This window comes from Entelurus aequoreus, linkage group LG12 (genome assembly GCF_033978785.1).
Source record: "Entelurus aequoreus isolate RoL-2023_Sb linkage group LG12, RoL_Eaeq_v1.1, whole genome shotgun sequence".
Lineage (NCBI taxonomy): Eukaryota > Metazoa > Chordata > Actinopteri > Syngnathiformes > Syngnathidae > Entelurus > Entelurus aequoreus.
Genome location: NC_084742.1, coordinates 65265390 through 65286077, shown reverse-complemented (window position 1 = coordinate 65286077; position 20688 = coordinate 65265390). Strand labels below are relative to the sequence as shown.

The 20688-nt window shown below is 28.6% G+C and overlaps 1 protein-coding gene across 4 annotated transcripts in view; it reads left to right on the top strand.

Moving 5' to 3' along the window:
- Positions 1-20688, top strand: part of LOC133662452 (synapsin-3-like) — a 342835-nt gene that overhangs the window by 72870 nt on the left and 249277 nt on the right. For all 4 annotated transcript variants that reach the window (XM_062066460.1, XM_062066459.1, XM_062066458.1 and 1 more), the window contains one exon: positions 838-929. In XM_062066460.1, coding sequence (XP_061922444.1) covers positions 838-929 — 92 coding nt within the window. The remainder of the gene's footprint in view (positions 1-837; positions 930-20688) is intronic.

The window sequence follows — 20688 nt, the reverse complement described above, 5'->3', positions numbered from 1 at the left end:
GATATGTATATATTTTTTTTATACAGCCCTACCAATTTAAATAGCAGAAAATGTTACAGATCAAGAAAAACCAAAATTTTTTTTTAATCAATTTGTGATTTTTTTTAATCAACTAAGAATTGTTACAAATTAGAATCGCGATTCATTCGAAAATAGATATATTTTTGTAAAAATGTTTGAACCCCTACCAATTTATATAGCAGAAAAGGTGTTCCAGATAAAGAAAAAAACATTTATAAATTTTTAATTTTTTTTAAACGATTAAGAATCGTTACAAATAACAATCGCGATTCATTCGAAAAACAGATTATTTTTTATTTTTGAATACACCCCTACCAATTTATATAGCAGAAATGGTGTTACAGATAAAAGAAACAAAAAAACATTGATCGATTTTTGATTTTTTAAAATCGATTAAGAATTGTTACAAATAAGAATCGCGATTCATTCGAAAATAAGTTTTTATATATTTTTTTATACACCCCTACCAATTTATATAGCAGAAAAGGTGTCACAGATAAAGCTGTGTGCTGATTGTTGAACGTTGTAAAACCCCACAGGTTGGAGACTTTAAAACACAAATGTGGAGGGAAATGAGTGTTTCCATGGGCAACATAATACATGCAAAAATGTGGTTTAAAAAACACAATTTTGCACCAGTTATTAATTCCACACCCAGTCTTAGTAGATCACACACAACATACAGTTAGCACACGGTGTTTAGCGCCTGGGATGTGGGTCTTAGGCCCAAAGTATGTGAAATGAAGTACAAAAGTACTCGTCAAACGCAGTAAAATGTGACTAAATGGTCAAAATGTTATTTTTGTTCCTTCCCAGGCAGAGTTCTCGGAGATCAACCTGGCCTCCTACGTGACCTCGGGCTGCATGGTGGACTTGCAGGGCTGCAAGGCTGGCACCAAAGTGCTCAGGTAGGCAAACTGTCTCCTCTAGTAACAAAACATATGCAGATGTTTAAAGTGCGGCCCCGGGGCCATTTGCAGTCCACTGATGCTTTGTCCAACTAAACAACAATACTGCAGGTCACAGTGTTTCCCATGTTTAGTGCTCAGTTCCTGTCTAGCGCTCTTATTTTGGAGTTTCCGCTTCCTGTTTGTTTTATTTGCTCACCAGCGCACCTGTTCTGACTTTGGAATCGACGGCGTCTCGTGTGTAAACGCTTGAGTTGGCTTTGCAGCCTCTTTTGTATTGCATAGATTTCCCTGTGCTTCCAGTGCACTACCAGCTGCACGCGTCTTTTGTCTCGTTGTATATTAAATAGTGCAAATTGTTTTGCCACGGCAATGCTTCCTAGCTATATTAACTAAAAAAACATGCCAAAAGGCAAGAAAAATGTTTACTTTAAGTAATATTAGTAAGCTTTGTCACTCATAGATAGCTTGAATGAAAACTAAAAACATCATCATTTTGTAATTTGTATCTTATTTTTAATTTTTATTTATTCGTTAATTTTATTTTATTTTGTATTATTAAAATTTAAAAAAAAAAAAAAAATCATAATTACGATACATTTTAAAAGTCATATTCAATGTTTTTTAATCGCATTAATGAAAGGTTTTAACTCTTAACAGAAAAAAACATCACAATTATCGCGTTAATTACTATAAATACAATTTTGTATTTTGAATTTTTTTTTTAATGAATACAATTTTTTTTTAAATAATTTTTATCGCGTCAATTACGATAAATTATTCAAAGTCATAATTAATGTTTTTTTATTCGCGTTAATGAATTGTTTAAACAATTATCTTGTCAATTACGATAAATTATTTAGTCATATTTGATATTTTTTAATCGCGTTAATGAAATGTTTTAACTCTTAACAGTAAAAAAATAAAGATAAAAAAACATAATTATCGCGTCAATTACTAGAAATGATTTAAAGTCATATTTAATGTTTTTTAATCGCATTAATGAAATGTTTTAACTCTTAACAATAAAAAACAAAAAACAAAACTTAATTATTGCGTCAATTACGATTAATGTAAAGTCATATTCAATGTTTTTTTAATCGCGTTAATGAAATGTTTTAACTCTTTAACAGTAAAAAAAACAAAAAAAACAAAAAACAATTATCGCGTCAATTACGATTAATTATTTAAGTCATATTTCATGTTTTTTCATCGCGTTAATGAAATGTTTTAACTCTTAACAGTAAAAAAATAAAAATAAAAAAACATAATTATCGCATCAATTACAATAAAGTTCAAGTGGTATTCAATATGTTTTTTAATCGCATTAAGGAAATTTAAAAACTTTTAACAGTAAAAAAAAAAGAAGAAATAAATGAAAAAAAACACAGAATTATCGCATCAATTACGATAAATTATTTAAAGTCATATTTAATGTTTTTTAATCGCGTTAATGACATTGTTTAACTCTTAACAGTAAAAAATAAAAAAACATCATAATTATCGCGTCAATTATGATAAATTTAAAGTCATATTCAATGTTTTTTAATCCCATTAATGAAATGTTTTAACTCTTAACAGTAAAAAAATTTTTTTATAAAAAGACATCATAATTATTGCGTCAATTACGATAAATTTTAAGTCATGTTTTTAAATTGTGTTTATACATTTTTTTAACTCTTAACAGTAAAAAAATATAAAAACATAATTATTGCGTCAACTACGATGAATTATTTAAAGTCATATTGAATTTTTTTTCATCGCGTTAATGAAATGTTTTAACTCTTAACAGTAAAAAAAATAAAAAATAAAAATAAAAAAACATAATTATCGCATCATTTACAATAAATTTAAAGTCATATTTAATGTTTTTTAATCGCGTTAATGAAATGTTTTAACTCTTTAACAGTAAAAAACCCCCCCAAAAAAACAAACAATTATCGCGTCAATTACGATTAATTATTTAAGTCATATTTAATGTTTTTTCATCGCGTTAATGAAATGTTTTAACTCTTAACAGTAAAAAAAAAAACAAAAAAAAAACATAATTATCACATTAATTACAATAAATTTCAAGTGGTATTCAATATGTTTTTTAATCGCACTAAGGAAATTTTAAAACTTAACAGTAAAAAAAAAGAAATAAATGAAAAAAAAACATAATTATCGCGTCAATTACGATGAATTATTTAAAGTCATATTTAATGTTTTTTAATCGCGTTAATGACATTGTTTAACTATTAACAGTAAAAAATAAAAAAAACATAATTATCGCATCAATTACGATAAATTTAAAGTCATATTCAATGTTTTTTAATCCCATTAATGAAATGTTTTAACTCTTAACAGTAAAAAAATGTTTTAATAAAAAAACATCATAATTATTGCGTCAATTACGATAAATTTTAAGTCATGTTTTTAAATTGTGTTTATACATTTTTTTAACTCTTAACAGTAAAAAAATATAAAAACATAATTATTGCGTCAACTACGATTAATTATTTAAAGTCATATTGAATTTTTTTTCATCGCGTTAATGAAATGTTTTAACTCTTAACAGTAAAAAAAATAAAAATAAAAAAACATAATTATCGCATCACTTACAATAAATTTAAAGTCATATTTAATGTTTTTTAATCGTGTTTAAACTCTTAACAGTAAAAAAAAGAAATAAATGAAAAAAAACATAATTATCGCGTCAATTACAATAAATAATTTAAAGTCATATTTAATGTTTTTTAATTGTGTTAATGACATGTTTTAACTCCTAACAGTAAAAAATTCAAAAACATCATAATTATTGCGTCAATTACGATGAGTTATTTAAAGTCATATTTAATGTTTTTTAATTGTGTTAATGAAATGTTTTAACTCTTATACGTAAAAAAATAAAATAATAAAAAAACATAATTATCGCGTCAATTATGATAAATTATTTAAAGTCATATTTAATATTTTTTTAACACGTTAATGAAATGTTTCAACTCTTAACAGTAAAAAAATAAAACAAATAAAATTAAAGAAACATCATAATTATCGCGTCAATTACGTTACATTTAAAGTCATATTTAATTTTTTTTTCATCATGTTAATGAAATGTTTTAACTCTTAACAGTAAAAATAAAAAATATCATAAAAAACATCATAATTATCTCGTCAATTACGATAAATTTAAAGTCATATTCAATGTTTTTTAATACCGTTAATGAAATGTTTTAACTTTTAACAATAAAATTAAAAAAAAAACATGATTATCGCGTCAATTCCGATGAATTATTTAAAGTCATATTTAATGCTTTTTAATTGTGTTAATTAAATGTTTTAACTCTTAACTGTAAAAAATAGAAATAAATTAAAAAAACATAATTATCGCATCAATTATGATACATTACTTAAAGTCATATTTAATGTTTTTTAATCGCGTTAATGAAATGTTTTAACTCTTAACAGTAAAAAAATAATAAAAATTTAAAAAAGAAACATCATAATTATCGCGTCAATTACGCGATAATTAAATGTTTCAACTCTTAACAGTAAAAAACAAACAAAACAAAAAAAAACATAATTATTGCGTCAATTACGATTAATTATTCAAAGTCATATTTAATGTTTTTTAATTGTGTTAATGAAATGTTTTAACTCTTAACAGGAAAAAAAATAAAAAATAAAGAAACTTCATAATTATCGCATCAATTACGATAAATTTAAAGTCATATTTAATATTTTTTCATCACGTTAATAAAATGTTTTAACTCTTAACATTACCGTCTCTGTATGCCCGCGGGTTTTGTCTCGCCCTCTCCTTGCGCTTGACTGAGTGCAAAAACACGAAGATAGTCGGCGAGCAAGAGGTCTCACTCTGTCAGGAAAACTTGGCCGGTGGTGTTAGTGACTTTAAATAGAACTTATCAGAGATTGTTTATGCTTTGTACACGCTTGAATGTTCTTAGCGAAGAGTAGACAATACGCTAACATCCAACATGATGTATTATTCTTTTTTCTAACACGGTTAGTGCCCAAAGTGTACTTTTCTAGTATTTTCCTCATATTTCTGCACAATAACAGGAGTGAGCAGTACAGAACACGGAGTCATTTTCGTGTCTCTGGCACATATTTTGCTTTGATCATTGTTGAAATACTTCTTGCCAGCTTATGTTGTATATTTTCTATGAGATTCATCTATTGCAACACCCAAAAATGGGCTTTGTTGCCACCAAATGATATTAAATGATTGTATTTCAAGTCACGGCGCAGAGTAAGGGGTCGTAAGAGAAAATAATGTTGAGGCACCGGCCTAGAGAAGTGTGTGTGTGTGTGTGTGTGTGTGTGTGTGTGTGTGTGTGTGTGTGTGTGTGTGTGTGTGTGTGTGTGTGTGTGTGTGTGTGTGTGTGTGTGTGTGTGTGTGTGTGTGTGTGTGTGTGTGTGTGTGTGTGTGTGTGTGTGTGTGTGTGTGTGTGTGTCACTTTGTGCAGCTCCGACAACAGCACGGCTCTAACACGTGTAGCGTGGCGTTTAAATAGACCGTGTGTCTATTTAAACGCCATGTGGTATGTTCAATCAGGGTGGCAAAGATGACTTCATACTCACCCTCACGTGACACTTTGGAGCTTTTCCATAGTTTAAGAGAGTGATGACGGTAACATGAAGTAGTTGTGCTAACGTAAGTTCCGAAATGTGCCCCCTTTGGCCAAAATTAATTTTTTTTTTTAAATAATAAAAATGCTGTAATAACTTGAAGTAAATGATGAATATTAAACACCAATTACAAACAAAAAATAAAATAAATGAACTAAAAGCAGTCTTTTTCTCACAATGTGTCGACTTGTTTCTTATAAAATTGGGAACAATTTCTCATATTCTTTCTGTTTCTGTAATATTGCAATATTTTCTCGTAAAATTATTACTTTTTATATGAAATTATTACTTTTTAATGCAAAATGGTGACATTTGTCATATAAAATTCTGACTTTTGTCACAATATTGCCAGTTTTTGTTGTTCTTGTAAAACAGTGACATTTTTTGAGTAAAATTATGACTTTTGTCATCATTCTGCCAAGTAAAATCCCGATTATTATAATATTGCCCACATTTTTAAGTTTTCTTATAAAATTGTGACTTTTCTCAAGTAAAATTACGACTCTTTTCATAAAATTGCCAAAATGTTAAGCTTTTTTTGTAAAATTGCGACAGTTATTGACTAAAATTCCAACTTTTATCATAATATTGCACAAATGTTCAGTTTTTCTTGTAACATTTTGACCTGCGTTGAGTAAAATTATGACTTTTATTATATAAATGCCAAAATTCAAAGTTTTTCTTGTGAAATTGTGACCTTTTTCCTGTGAAATTCCGACTGATTTTTCACAAAAAGCTTTTGTCTTTTGTCATCATTTTGCCAAGCAAAATTCCCATTATTATTAAAATATTGCCAAAAGTTTTAAGTTTTCTTATAAAATTGTGACTTTTGTCGAGTAAAATTACGACTCTTTTTATAAAATTGCCAAAATGTTAAGCTTTTCTTGTAAAATTGCAGTTTTTTTCTCACAATGTGTCAACGTTTTTCTAATAAAATTGGGAATCATTTCTCATATTCTTTCTGTTTCTGTAATATTGCAATATTTTCCCGAAAAATTATTACTTTTTTATGTCAAATTATTACTTTTTAATGCAAAATGGTGACATTTGTCATATAAAATTCTGACTTTTATCACAATATTGCCCATTTTTCTGTTGTTCTTGTAAATTAGTGACATTTTTAATGTTGCAATATTTTCTCGTAAAATTATTACTTTTTTATGTAAAATTATTAATTTTAATGCAAAATGGTGACATTTCTCATGTAAAATTCAGACTTTTGTCACAATATTGTCAATTTTTTTGTTATTCTTGTAAAATAGTGACATTTTTTGAGTAAAATTATGACCTTTGTCATCATTCTGCCGAGTAAAATTCCGATTATTGTTAAAATATTGCCCAAATTTTAAAGTTTTCTTATAAAATTGTGACTTTGTCGAGTAAAATTATGACTCTTTTCATAAAATTACAAAATTTTAAGCTTTTCTTGTAAAATCGCGACAGTTATTGAGTAAAAATCCAACTTTTATCATAATATTGCACACATGTTCAGTTTTTCTTGTAGCATTTTGACCTGCGTTGAGTAAAATTACGACTTTTATTATATAAACGCCAAAATTCAAAGTTTTTCTTGTGAAATTGTGACCTTTTTCTTGTGAAATTCCAACTGATTTTTCACAAAAAGCTTTTGTCTTTTGTCATCATTTTGCCAAGCAAAATTCCCATTATTATTAAAATATTGCCAAAAGTTTTAAGTTTTCTTATAAAATTGCGACTTTTGTCGAGTAAAATTACGACTCTTTTTATAAAATTGCCAAAATGTTAAGCTTTTCTTGTAAAATTGCAGTTTTTTTCTCACAATGTGTCAACGTTTTTCTAATAAATTTGGGAATAATTTCTCATATCCTTTCTGTTTCTGAAATATTGCAATATTTTCCCGTAAAATTATTACTTTTTTAATGTAAAATTATTACTTTTTTATGTCAAATTATTACTTTTTAATGCAAAATGGTGACATTTGTCATATAAAATTCTGACTTTTATCACAATATTGCCCATTTTTCTGTTGTTCTTGTAAATTAGTGACATTTTTAATGTTGCAATATTTTCTCGTAAAATTATTACTTTTTTATGTAAAATTATTACTTTTAATGCAAAATGGTGACATTTCTCATGTAAAATTCAGACTTTTGTCACAATACTGTCAATTGTTTTGTTATTCTTGTAAAATAGTGACATTTTTTGAGTAAAATGATGACCTTTGTCATCATTCTGCCAAGTAAAATTCTGATTATTGTTAAAATATTGCCCAAATTTTAAAGTTTTCTTATAAAATTGTGACTTTGTCGAGTAAAACTATGACTCTTTTCATAAAATTACAAAATTTTAAGCTTTTCTTGTAAAATCGCGACAGTTATTGAGTAAAAATCCAACTTTTATCATAATATTGCACACATGTTCAGTTTTTCTTGTAGCATTTTGACCTGCGTTGAGTAAAATTACGACTTTTATTATATAAATGCCAAAATTCAAAGTTTTTCTTGTGAAATTGTGACCTTTTTCTTGTGAAATTCCATCTGATTTTTCACAAAAAGCTTTTGTCTTTTGTCATCATTTTGCCAAGTAAAATTCCCATTATTATTAAAATATTGCCAAAAGTTTCAAGTTTTCTTATAAAATTGCGACTTTTGTCGAGTAAAATTACGACTCTTTTTATAAAATTGCCAAAATGTTCAGCTTTTCTTGTAAAATTGCAGTTTTTTTCTCACAATGTGTCAACGTTTTTCTAATAAATTTGGGAATAATTCTTATATCCTTTCTGTTTCTGTAATATTGCAATATTTTCCCGTAAAATTATTACTTTTTTAGGTAAAATTATTACTTTTTTATGTCAAATTATTACTTTTTAATGCAAAATGGTGACATTTGTCATATAAAATTCTGACTTTTATCACAATATTGCCCATTTTTCTGTTGTTCTTGTAAATTAGTGACATTTTTAATGTGGCAATATTTCCTCGTAAAATTATTACTTTTTTATGTAAAATTATTACTTTTAATGCAAAATAGTGACATTTCTCATGTAAAATTCAGACCTGTCACAATATTGTCAATTGTTTTGTTATTCTTGTAAAATAGTGACATTTTTTGAGTAAAATGATGACATTTGTCATCATTTTACCAAGCAAAATTCCGATTATTATTATAATATTGCCCAAATTTGAAAGTTTTCTTATAAAATTGTGACTTTTGTCGAGTAAAATGACGACTCTTTTCATAAAATAGCCAAAATGTTCAGCTTTTCTTGTAAAATCGCGACTGTTATTGAGTAAAAATCCAACTTTTATCATAATATTGCACAAATGTTCAGTTTTTCTTGTAGCATTTTGACCTGCGTTGAGTAAAATTACGACTTTTATTATATAAATGCCAAAATTCAAAGTTTTTCTTGTGAAATTGTGACCTTTTTCTTGTGAAATTCCCACTGATTTTTCACAAAAAGCTTTTGTCTTTTGTCATCATTTTGCCAAGCAAAATTCCCATTATTATTAAAATATTGCCAAAAGTTTCAAGTTTTCTTATAAAATTGCGACTTTTGTCGAGTAAAATTACGACTCTTTTTATAAAATTGCCAAAATGTTAAGCTTTTCTTGTAAAATTGCAGTTTTTTTCTCACAATGTGTCAACGTTTTTCTAATAAAATTGGGAATAATTTCTCATATCCTTTCTGTTTCTGTAATATTGCAATATTTTCCCGTAAAATTCTTACTTTTTTATGTCAAATTCTTACTTTTTTATGTCAAATTATTACTTTTTAATGCAAAATGGTGACATTTGTCATATCAAATTCTGACTTTTATCCCAATATTGCCCATTTTTCTGTTGTTCTTGTAAATTAGTGACATTTTTAATGTTGCAATATTTTCTCGTAAAATTATTACTTTTTTATGTAAAATTATTACTTTTAATGCAAAATGGTGACATTTCTCATGTAAAATTCAGACCTGTCACAATATTGTCAATTGTTTTGTTATTCTTGTAAAATAGTGACATTTTTTGAGTAAAATGATGACTTTTGTCATCATTCTGCCAAGTAAAATTCTGATTATTGTTAAAATATTGCCCAAATTTTAAAGTTTTCTTATAAAATTGTGACTTTGTCGAGTAAAATTATGACTCTTTTCATAAAATTACAAAATTTTAAGCTTTTCTTGTAAAATCGCGACTGTTATTGAGTAAAAATCCAACTTTTATCATAATATTGCACAAATGTTCAGTTTTTCTTGTAGCATTTTGACCTGCGTTGAGTAAAATTACGACTTTTATTATATAAATGCCAAAATTCAAAGTTTTTCTTGTGAAATTGTGACCTTTTTCTTGTGAAATTCCAACTGATTTTTCACAAAAAGCTTTTGTCTTTTGTCATCATTTTGCCAAGCAAAATTCCCATTATTATTAAAATATTGCCAAAAGTTTCAAGTTTTCTTACAAAATTGCGACTTTTGTCGAGTAAAATTACGACTCTTTTTATAAAATTGCCAAAATGTTAAGCTTTTCTTGTAAAATTGCAGTTTTTTTCTCACAATGTGTCAACGTTTTTCTAATAAATTTGGGAATAATTTCTCATATCCTTTCTGTTTCTGTAGAATTGCAATATTTTCCCGTAAAATTATTACTTTTTTAGGTAAAATTATTACTTTTTTATGTCAAATTATTACTTTTTAATGCAAAATGGTGACATTTGTCATATAAACTTCTGACTTATCACAATATTGCCCATTTTTCTGTTGTTCTTGTAAATTAGTGACATTTTTAATGTTGCAATATTTCCTCGTAAAATTATTACTTTTTTATGTAAAATTATTACTTTTAATGCAAAATGGTGACATTTCTCATGTAAAATTCAGACTTTTGTCACAATATTGTCAATTGTTTTGTTATTCTTGTAAAATAGTGACATTTTTTGAGTAAAATGATGACTTTTGTCATCATTTTACCAAGCAAAATTCCGATTATTATTATAATATTGCCCGAATTTGAAAGTTTTCTTATAAAATTGTGACTGTCGAGTAAAATTACAACTCTTTTCATAAAATTGCCAAAAGGTTAAGCTTTTCTTGTAAAATCGCGACTGTTATTGAGTAAAAATCCAACTTTTATCATAATATTGCACACATGTTCAGTTTTTCTTGTAACGTTTTGACTTGCATTGAGTAAAATTACGACTTTTATTATATAAATGCCGAAATTCTAAGTTTCACTCGTGAAATTGTGACCTTTATCTTGTGAAATTCCAACTGATTTTTCACAAAAAAGCTTTTGTCTTTGTCATCATTTTGCCAAGTAAAATTCCCATTATTATTAAAATATTGCCAAAATGTTTAAGTTTTCTTATAAAATTGTGACTTTTGTCGAGTAAAGTTACGACTATTTTCATAAAATTGGCAAAATTATAATCCTTGCTTGTAAAATTGCGACGGTTATTGAGTAAAATTCCAACTTTTATCATAATATTGCACAAATGTTCAGTTTTTCTTGTAAAATTTTGACTTGCATTGAGTAAAATGACGACTTTTATTATAATATTGCCAAAATGTTTAAGTTTTTGTCTTTTGTCATCATTTTGCCAAGCAAAATTACCATTATTATTAAAATATTGCCAAAAGTTAAGTTTTCTTATAAAATTGTGACTTTTCTCGAGTAAAATGACGTCTCTTTTCATAAAATTGCCAACATTTTCAGCTTTTCTTGTAAAATTGCAACAGTTATTGAGTACAATTTCAACTTTTATCATAACATTGCACAAATGTTCAGTTTTTCTTGTAACATTTTGACTTGCGTTGGGTAAAATTACGACTTTTATTGTAAAAATGCCGGAATTCTAAGTTTTACTAGTGAAATTGTGACCTTTTTCTTGTGAAATTCCAACTCATTTTTCACAACAAGCTTTTTTTTATATGTGCATAGTATGTATATATTATTAATGTTGTAAATACACTTCTTTATATATCTAGAAAGGCTGGTCCTAAAGAGGGAGGCATTTTTCTCAGGTCTCAAGAAGGTAACAAATAGAAGCGTGTGTGTGTGGGTGTGCGTGTGTGTGTGTGTGTGTGTTGTATCATTTAGCCGTCATGGCCTTGATGGCGCTCCTGTCCCGAGTGGAGGCCAAGAACAAAGTGTCTCTCTGGAAGAATGTGTTAGAACGTGGTCAAGTCCTCAAAGGCAAACAAAACACATTTTTTTGGTGTGGCTGCGAGCGACCCACTGGTCAGAAGTCTTGCACTTTAACACGGTCATGTACGGTGATGGTCTCGCTGACCTCGGACCTCTGTCTGGACGAGTGCGTCATCAAACTTTTATCCCTTTTTTTTTTTGCGCACTTAGAGTTAGAGTTTGAGTTTATTTCGAACATGCAAGCATACAATTTGACACGAGGGTGAATCTTTGGGCACCTACAAAAGCCAAAAGCAGCCTTCATAATGCGCCACATATTTTTAATGTCTGGACTACAGGCAGGCCAGTCTAGTACCCGCACTCTTTTACTATGAAGCCACGCTGTTGTAACACGTGGCTCGGCATCGTCTTGCTGAAATAAGCAGGGGCGTCCATGATAGCGTTGCATATGTTGCTCCAAAAGCTGTATGTACCTTTCAGCATTAATGGTGCCTTCACAAATGTGTAAGTTACCCATGTCTTGGCCACTAATACACCCCCATACCATCACACATGCTGCCTTTTACACTTTCACCCTATTAACCATATAACATACTGTTATGAAGGTGTCTGTTACTACATGATATATATACTTGCAGTGTGTATATTGTACATATTACATATTGTTATGAAGGTGTCTGTTACTACATTATATATATATACTTGCAGTGTGTATATTGTACATATTACATATTGTTATGAAGGTGTCTGTTACTACATTATATATATATACTTGCAGTGTGTATATTGTACATATTACATATTGTTATGAAGGTGTCTGTTACTACATGATATATATACTTGCAGTGTGTATATTGTACATATTACATATTGTTATGAAGGTGTCTGTTACTACATTATATATATATACTTGCAGTGTGTATATTACATATTGTTATGTCCACTTTAAAAAAGATGTCTTTCTTGTCACGTTGCCGGAACATTCAATGGTTGTTTTCACGTTGTCCTTCCATCAAAGCGGCACACATGAAACTGAAACCTGCTGCTAAGCTGCTGTGAGCTCATCCAGCAGCTGTCAGTCTTGTGATGGTCTCGTGGCTAAGCTCCGCCCCCTCACCGCCACTCGCCAAAGTCACCTTTTTCCTGTCCTTGCCTGGAGGTGCAGTGAGCCAAGTATGAGAAGTTAGCGTCCTCCCACTCCCACTCCCACTGGTTGCAACTTGTTGATTAATTGTCTCCTTTTATACCACGTCGGCGGTATTGTTCACTTGAAATGTGCACATGAAAGTTCATTCATTCATTCAGCAGCTCTTTTACACCCTGGGAGGAGTCTGGCCTTGTTGCATCACAACAACAAACCTTGCTGCAGTACAACTAGTAACCTTTTCAAATGATGCTGACAATTTTTATTGAAAGAAATTCAGTGTTTTAAAATTCAGTGTATAAAAAAATCAGTGTAAAAAAATTAATTGAATACAAATTAAGTGTAAAAAAAAAAATCAAATTATGCTGACAATTTTCATACAAAAAATCAGTGTTTTAAAATTCGTTGTAAAAAAATTCTGTGTAATTTTTTTTAAAATTATGCTGACAAATTTCATTTAAATAAATTCAGTGTTTTAAAATTCAGTGTGTAAAAAAATCAGTGTAAAAAAATCATTGTACACAAATTCTGTGTAAAGAAAACATCCAATTATGCTGCCAATTTTCATGTTAAAAAAAATTCTGTGTTTTAAAAATCAGTGTTAAAAAAATTCTAATTATGCTGACAATTTTTATTGAAATAAATTATGTGTTTTAAAATTCAGTGTATAACGAAAAAGTGTAAAAAAAAATTAATTGTATACAAATTCAGTGTTAAAAAACAAAAACAATTATGCTGACAATTTTCATATTAAAAAATCTGTGTTTTAAAATTCACTGTAAAAAAAATTCAGTGTGTTAAATTCTGTGTAAAAAAATTCAGTGTATAGAAATTATGTGTAAAACAATTGTGTATGAAAATGAGTGGATACACATTCAAAAATATGTATTACATAAAAATTCAGTGTAAAAAAATACAAACTATAAAGACAATTTTCCTTTTTAAAAATCCAGTGTATAAAAAATTAATTGTAAGAAAATTCAGTGTATACGAATTCAGTGTAAAAAAATATATTGTATAAGTATTCAGTGTAAAAAACGTTATATACAACTTCTGTTTAAAAAAAAATTAAATTATGCTGACAATTTTTAATGAAAAAAAAATAAATTCAGTGTCTTAAAATTCAGTGTAAAATAATTCAGTGTATATGAATTCACTGTAAATAAAAATATTGTAAAAAAGAAAAAAATCTAATTATGCTGACAATTTTCATTCAAAAAAATTCAGTGTAAATAATAAATCAGTGTTAAAACAATTCAGTGCATACAGATTCACTGTAAAAAGACTAAGTGTAAAAAAATATTGAATACAAATTATCTGTAAAAAAATCGAATTATGCTGACAGTTCTCCAATAAAAAAAATTCATATTAAAAAATTCAAATTTTTTCAATACATTTTTTAATTGAAAAAATTCAGTGTTTTGAATTTGGTGTATAAAAAAGCAGTGCAAAAAAATGTATTGTATCCAAATTAAATGTAAAGAAAAATAAAAAAATTATGCTGACAATTTTCATATAAAAAAATCAGTGTTTTAAAATTCAGTGTAAAAAAATTCTAATTATGCGGACAAATTTAATTGAAATAAATTTAAAATTCAGAGTATAAAAAAATCAGTGTAAAAATTAATTGTACACAAATTCTGTGTAAAAAAAAAATCTAATTATGCTGACAATTTTCACGTAAAAAAAAATTCTGTGTTTTAAAATTCGTGTAAAAAACATTTTTTAATTATGCGGACAATTTTCATTGAAATAAATTCAGTGTTTTAAAATTCAGTGTATAAAAAAAATCAGTGTAAACAAATTTATTGTACACAAATTCTGTGTAAAAAAAAAATCTAATTATGCTGACAATTTTCATTGAAAATATTCTGTGTTTAGAAATTCAGTGTATAGAAATTATGTGTATGAAAATAAGTGTACAAAAATGTGTTATAGAAAAATTCAGTGTAAAAAAATACAAACTACACTGACAATTTTCTTTAAAAAAAATTCAGTATATAAAAAATAAATTGTAAGAAAATTCAGTGTATACGAATTTTGTAAAAAAATATTGCATAAAAATTCAGTGTAAAAAACATTGTATACAACTTCCATTTTAAAAAAAAAAGTAAATTATGCTGACAATTTTTATTGAAAAACATTCAGTGGTTTAAAATGCAGCGTATAAAAATTCAGTGTATACAAATTCACTGTAAAAAAAAAAATATTGTAAAAAACAAGTCTAATTATGCTGACAATTTTTATTGAAAAAAATTCTGTGGTTTAAAAATCGGTGTATAAAATTATTTGTAAAAAACATTTGTGTGTAGCAATTCAGTGAATACAAATTCAGTGTCAAATAATGTATTATTATATAACAATTCAGTGTAAAAAAAATTCCGACGCAGCCAATGAGGTGTCAAGGTCGAATCAGACACGCTGGAATTATAAAACACTACATTTTTATACACTGAATTTTAAAAACACATACATTTTTGTTTTTCCGGTAAAATTGTCAGCATAATTTCATGTCGACAAAGATCAAACCAAAAAAATTCAAGTATGAAAAATGGTAATAAAGACACATACTTGGAAGTAAACAAGGAGGGAGGACTAGAGTAGAGACCCTAATAACATCCTTCCAGTCTGAGGGCTTTTGGTGCAGCAGAAGTGTATTCAACATGCAATCAGTGCAGAAGGATTACATGTTAAATGACCAATGATGTGCACATCCACCTCCCATTTTCTTAATATGGCACTTTCTGGAAGGATTAGTCTGCCCCGTCTTTGGTTACCCCAGGTGACCCTCCTGGATCAGCCCGGACACCTGAAACTACACACAAGTTCATCTTGTTACGCAGAAAATAAATCCTCTGCTTCCTCAGGGGCCCCTGGTGCTGGGATGCAAGCCTACAGGGGCCCCTGGTGCTGGGATGCAAGCCTCCGGGGGCCGGGAGGACTTGCCCAGCATCACAAACATAAATACAAATGGCTAATTCTCTCAACACTCATTTCCCTCCTTTGCCACCAGTCCACCCAGATTCTTGGGGTCCAAGGTCTTAGATAATGGGAGGTGACTAGAAGGACCACTAACAATTGATTCGAAACAATAGGAATACTAGCGCTGGAGAGGTCTTTAAAATAGGTAATTGGAGCCTTAAATAGGTCAATAAATAATTCATGACATTCTTTTTAATTCTTTATTATTTTTTGGGAAATGATAGTTTAAAAATAATAATAATAATAAAAAATCCCACTAAAATTGTTGGGGAGTGCCCCACTGATAAAAGTGTTGAAAATAAGTCATACATAATTTATTTTGACTTTTAACGCTTCAGTCTCTCAATTCTAGGTTTTTATCATTTTATTTAATTTTTTTTCTTTTTGTCAAAGAAAGCTTTTTTTAAAAATTATTTAGCAAACACACAAAATATGCAATATTTCCCCCCCAAAAAATTCAAATTAGAATATTTGTAATTGGAGCTTTAAATACTGACAGTCAATAAATCATAACATTGATTTTGATTCATTATTATTATTATTATTTTTTTAGCAATTACAGTTAAAAAAAAAAAATCCCACTAAAAATTTTGAGGATCCAAAAGTGTTGAAAATAAGTCATACATTATTTATTTTTGACTTTTAACGCTTCAGTCTCTCAGTCAACTTCAGATCTATCCGTCGATTATAGTTTTTTATATATATATATATTTTTTTCTTTTTATCAAATAAAACTTTGGGTTTTTTTTATATATGAAACACACAAAATATGCAATATCCCCCCACCCAAAAAAAAATTAAAGTGGAATATTTGATTGAAGTAATTGGAGATTTAAATACTGTCAGTCAATACATCATAACATTGATTTTGATTATTATTTTTATTTTATTTTTATTTTTTTAACAATGACGGTAAAAAAATAAAATAATAATAATAATAATAATTCCCACTAAAAGTTTTGGGGGATCCAAAAGTGTTGAAAATAAGTCATACATTATTTATTTTTACTTTTAACTCTTAAGTCTCTCAATCAACTTCAGATCTATCCGTGGATTATAGTTTTTATATTTTCATTGTTTATTTTTTCTTTTCGTTGTAAAAAAAACTCTTAGTTTTCTTTAAATTGCAAACACACACAAAATATGCAATATTTTCCCCCAAATTTTTATAAAGTTGAATATTTGTTTGAAGTAATTAGAGTTTAAATACTGTCTGTCAATAAATCATAACATTGATTTTGATTAATATATATATATATATATATATATATATATATATATATATATATATATATATATATGTATGTGTGGGAAAAAATCACAAGACTATTTCATCTCTACAGGCCTGTTTCATGAGGGATTTCCTCAATCCTCAGGAGATATATATATATATATATATATATATATATATATATATATATATATATATATATATATATTTTTTTTAGCAATGACAGTTTAAAAAAATAAAATCCCACTAAAAGTTTTGGGGGATCCAAAAGTGTTGAAAATAAGTCATAAATGATTTATTTTTACTTTTAACTCTTCAGACTCTCAATCAACTTCACATCTATCCGTCAATTATAGTTTTTATATTTTCATTGTTTTTTTTTTCATTCCGTCAAAGAAAACTTTGTTTTTTTATATAGCAAACACACAAAATACACAATATATTCCCCCAAAAATGTTTTGAAGTGTAATATTTGATTGAAGTCATTGGAGTTTAAATACTGTCAGTCAATTAATCATAACAACATTGATTTTGATTCATTATTATTATTATTATTTTTTAGTGATGACAGTTTAAAAAAAAAAACTCTTCAGTCTCTCTATCAACTTCAGATCTATCCGTCGATTATAGTTTTTATATTTTTATAGTTTTGTTTTTTTGTCAAATAAAACTTTGTTTTTTTATATATGAAACACACAAAATATGCAATATCCCCCCACCCAAATTTTTTTTAAAGTGGAATATTTGATTGAAGTAATTGGAGCTTTAAATACTGTCAGTCAATAAATCAGAACATTGATTTTGATTATTATAATTTTTTTATTATTATTTTTTAGCAATGAGAGTTTAAAAAAAAAAAAAAAAAAAAAAAATCCCACTAAAAGTTTTGGGGGATCCAAAAGTGTTGAAAAGAAGTCATACATTATTTATTTTTACTTTTAACTCTTCAGTCTCTCAATCAACTTCAGATCTATCCGTCGATTATAGTTTTTATATTTTTATTGTTTTTTTTTCTTTTTGTCAAATAAAACTTTGTTTTTTTATATATGAAACACAAAATATGCAATATCCCCCCACACAAAAAAATATTATAGTGGAATATTTGATTGAAGTAATTGGAGCTTTAAATACTGTCGGTCAATAAATCAGAACATTGATTTTGATTATTATAATTTTTTATTATTATTTTTTTAACAGTGACAGTTTAAAAAAAAAAAAAAAAAAATCCCACTAAAAGTTTTGGGGGATCCAAAAGTGTTGAATATAAGTCATACATTATTTATTTTTTACTTTTAACTCTTCAGTCTCTCAATCAACTTCAGATCTATCTGTCAATTCTAGGTTTTTATATTTTCATTTTTTTTCTTTTTGTCAAAGAAAAGTTTGTTTTTTAATTAGCTCCTGTACTTGGTATCATTACAGTGGATGTCAGGTGTAGATCCACCCATGGCGTTTGTTTACATTGTGACGCCGGTGAGCTATTGTATCCTCCTACGGTGTGTAGTGAAGCATGTTTAGCTATTCCTCGTCCTCCAGTGATATTGCTACTTGTAAGAAACTTACTTTATTTGTCGCCATGGAGGCCAGGATTAGTGATTTACAAGTAGCTAAAACACTATTTATCTTTAGTTTTATCACCAAAATGCGTCCATTCTGATCCATTAGTACCGCGATACTATACTAGTACCGTCCAACCCTAGTTTCTACGCTACATTGGACTTTGAATCCCACAGGAAAAAACTGGACCTGTGCCTAAGTGGCTTCCTTCTATCCCTTGGACATGTGTGAGGGTTTAAAGGAGACCCCCAGGTCCCTCGGCCCTCGGCCCTCGGCCCACAGCCATCAGTTGAGGTGGTGTTAATTGGACAGATAGAGACCACAGCTGCAGGTCCAGATGTGCTGACTCCATCAAACCCCCGTGGTGTCGACATGAGGCAACATCTGTGTGGGACAGAAAGAGTTTAGGACAAGGATGGACTAAAGAGTACGTTAGAGACTGACCCATATGGTTTTTTCAGGGCCGATACTGATTAGTAGTATGGCTGTGACGCTTTGGGCTCCACACCATTCCATTCTTGGGGGTAATGATTCGATTCAAAACGGTTCTCGAGTCAAAATCAACCCTTTTTTTAATAAGATTGTGTGGCAGTTCTATGATGAACTACATTCCTCCATCAAATACATAAACAGCAGTGATACATTTTTGTATTACATTCCATTCTTGGGTAACGATTCGATTCAGAATTGATTCTAGGGGTAACGATTTGATTTAGATTCAATTCTTGGAGGTAATGATTCGATTCAGAATTAACTCTTCAAAGTAACGGTTACATTTTTGGGGGTAATGATACCATTCAAAATCTATTCTTGGGGTAACGATTTGATTCAGAATTCGATTCTTGGGGGTAACGATTCGATTTAGATTCGATTCTTGGAGGTAATGATTCGATTCAAAATAAATTATTTGGGGTAACGATTACATTTTTAAGGGTAATGATTTGATTCAAAATCAATTTTTGAGGTAACGATGACATTTTTAAGGGTAATGATTTGATTCAAAATCAATTTTTGAGGTAACAATTTGATTCAGAATTTATTCTTGGGGTTAACAATTTGATTTAGATTCAATTCTTAGAGGTAATGATTCGATTTTTGGGGGTAATGATTCAATTTAGATTCGATTCTTGGAGGTAATGATTCGATTCAGAATCAATTCTTCGGGGTAACGATTACATTTTGGGGGGTAATGATTCGATTCAAAATCGATTCTTGGGGTATTGTTTCGATTTAAATTCGATTCTTGGAGGTAATGATTCGATTTAGATTCGATTCTTGGAAGTAATGATTCGATTCAGAATTGATTCTTGGGGGAAACGATTTGATTTAGATTCGATTCTTGGAGGTAATGATTCGATTTAGATTTGATTCTTGGAGGTAATGTTTCGATTCAGAATTGATTCTTGGGGGTAACGATTTGATTTAGATTCGATTCTTGGAGGTAATGATTCGATTCAGAATCAATTCTTCGGGGTAACGATTACATTTTGGGGGGTAATGATTCGATTCAAAATCGATTCTTGGGGTATTGTTTCGATTTAGATTTGATTCTTGGAGGTAATGATTCGATTCAGAATTGATTCTTGGGGGTAACGATTTGATTTAGATTCGATTCTTGGAGGTAATGATTCGATTTAGATTTGATTCTTGGAGGTAATGATTCGATTCAGAATTGATTCTTGGGGGTAACGATTTGATTTAGATTCGATTCTTGGAGGTAATGATTCGATTCAGAATTGATTCTTGGGGGTAACGATTTGATTTAGATTCGATTCTTGGAGGTAATGATTCGATTTAGATTTGATTCTTGGAGGTAATGATTCGATTCAGATTGAATTCTTCGGGGTAACGATTACATTTTTGGGAGTGATGATTCGATTCAAAATAGATTCATGGGGTAACGATTCGATTTAGATACGATTCTTGGAGGTAATAATTCGATTCAGATTTAGTTTTTTGTATTTTTGGTCCGATACTGCTCTTTCAACATTTTGGGTTGTCGACTCCTGCCCTAAGTGCTTTAAGGTAAAATGTAAGTTGCAATGTGGTGGAGGAGTGGTACAGTTGCAATGTGGTGGAGGACTGGTACAGTTGCA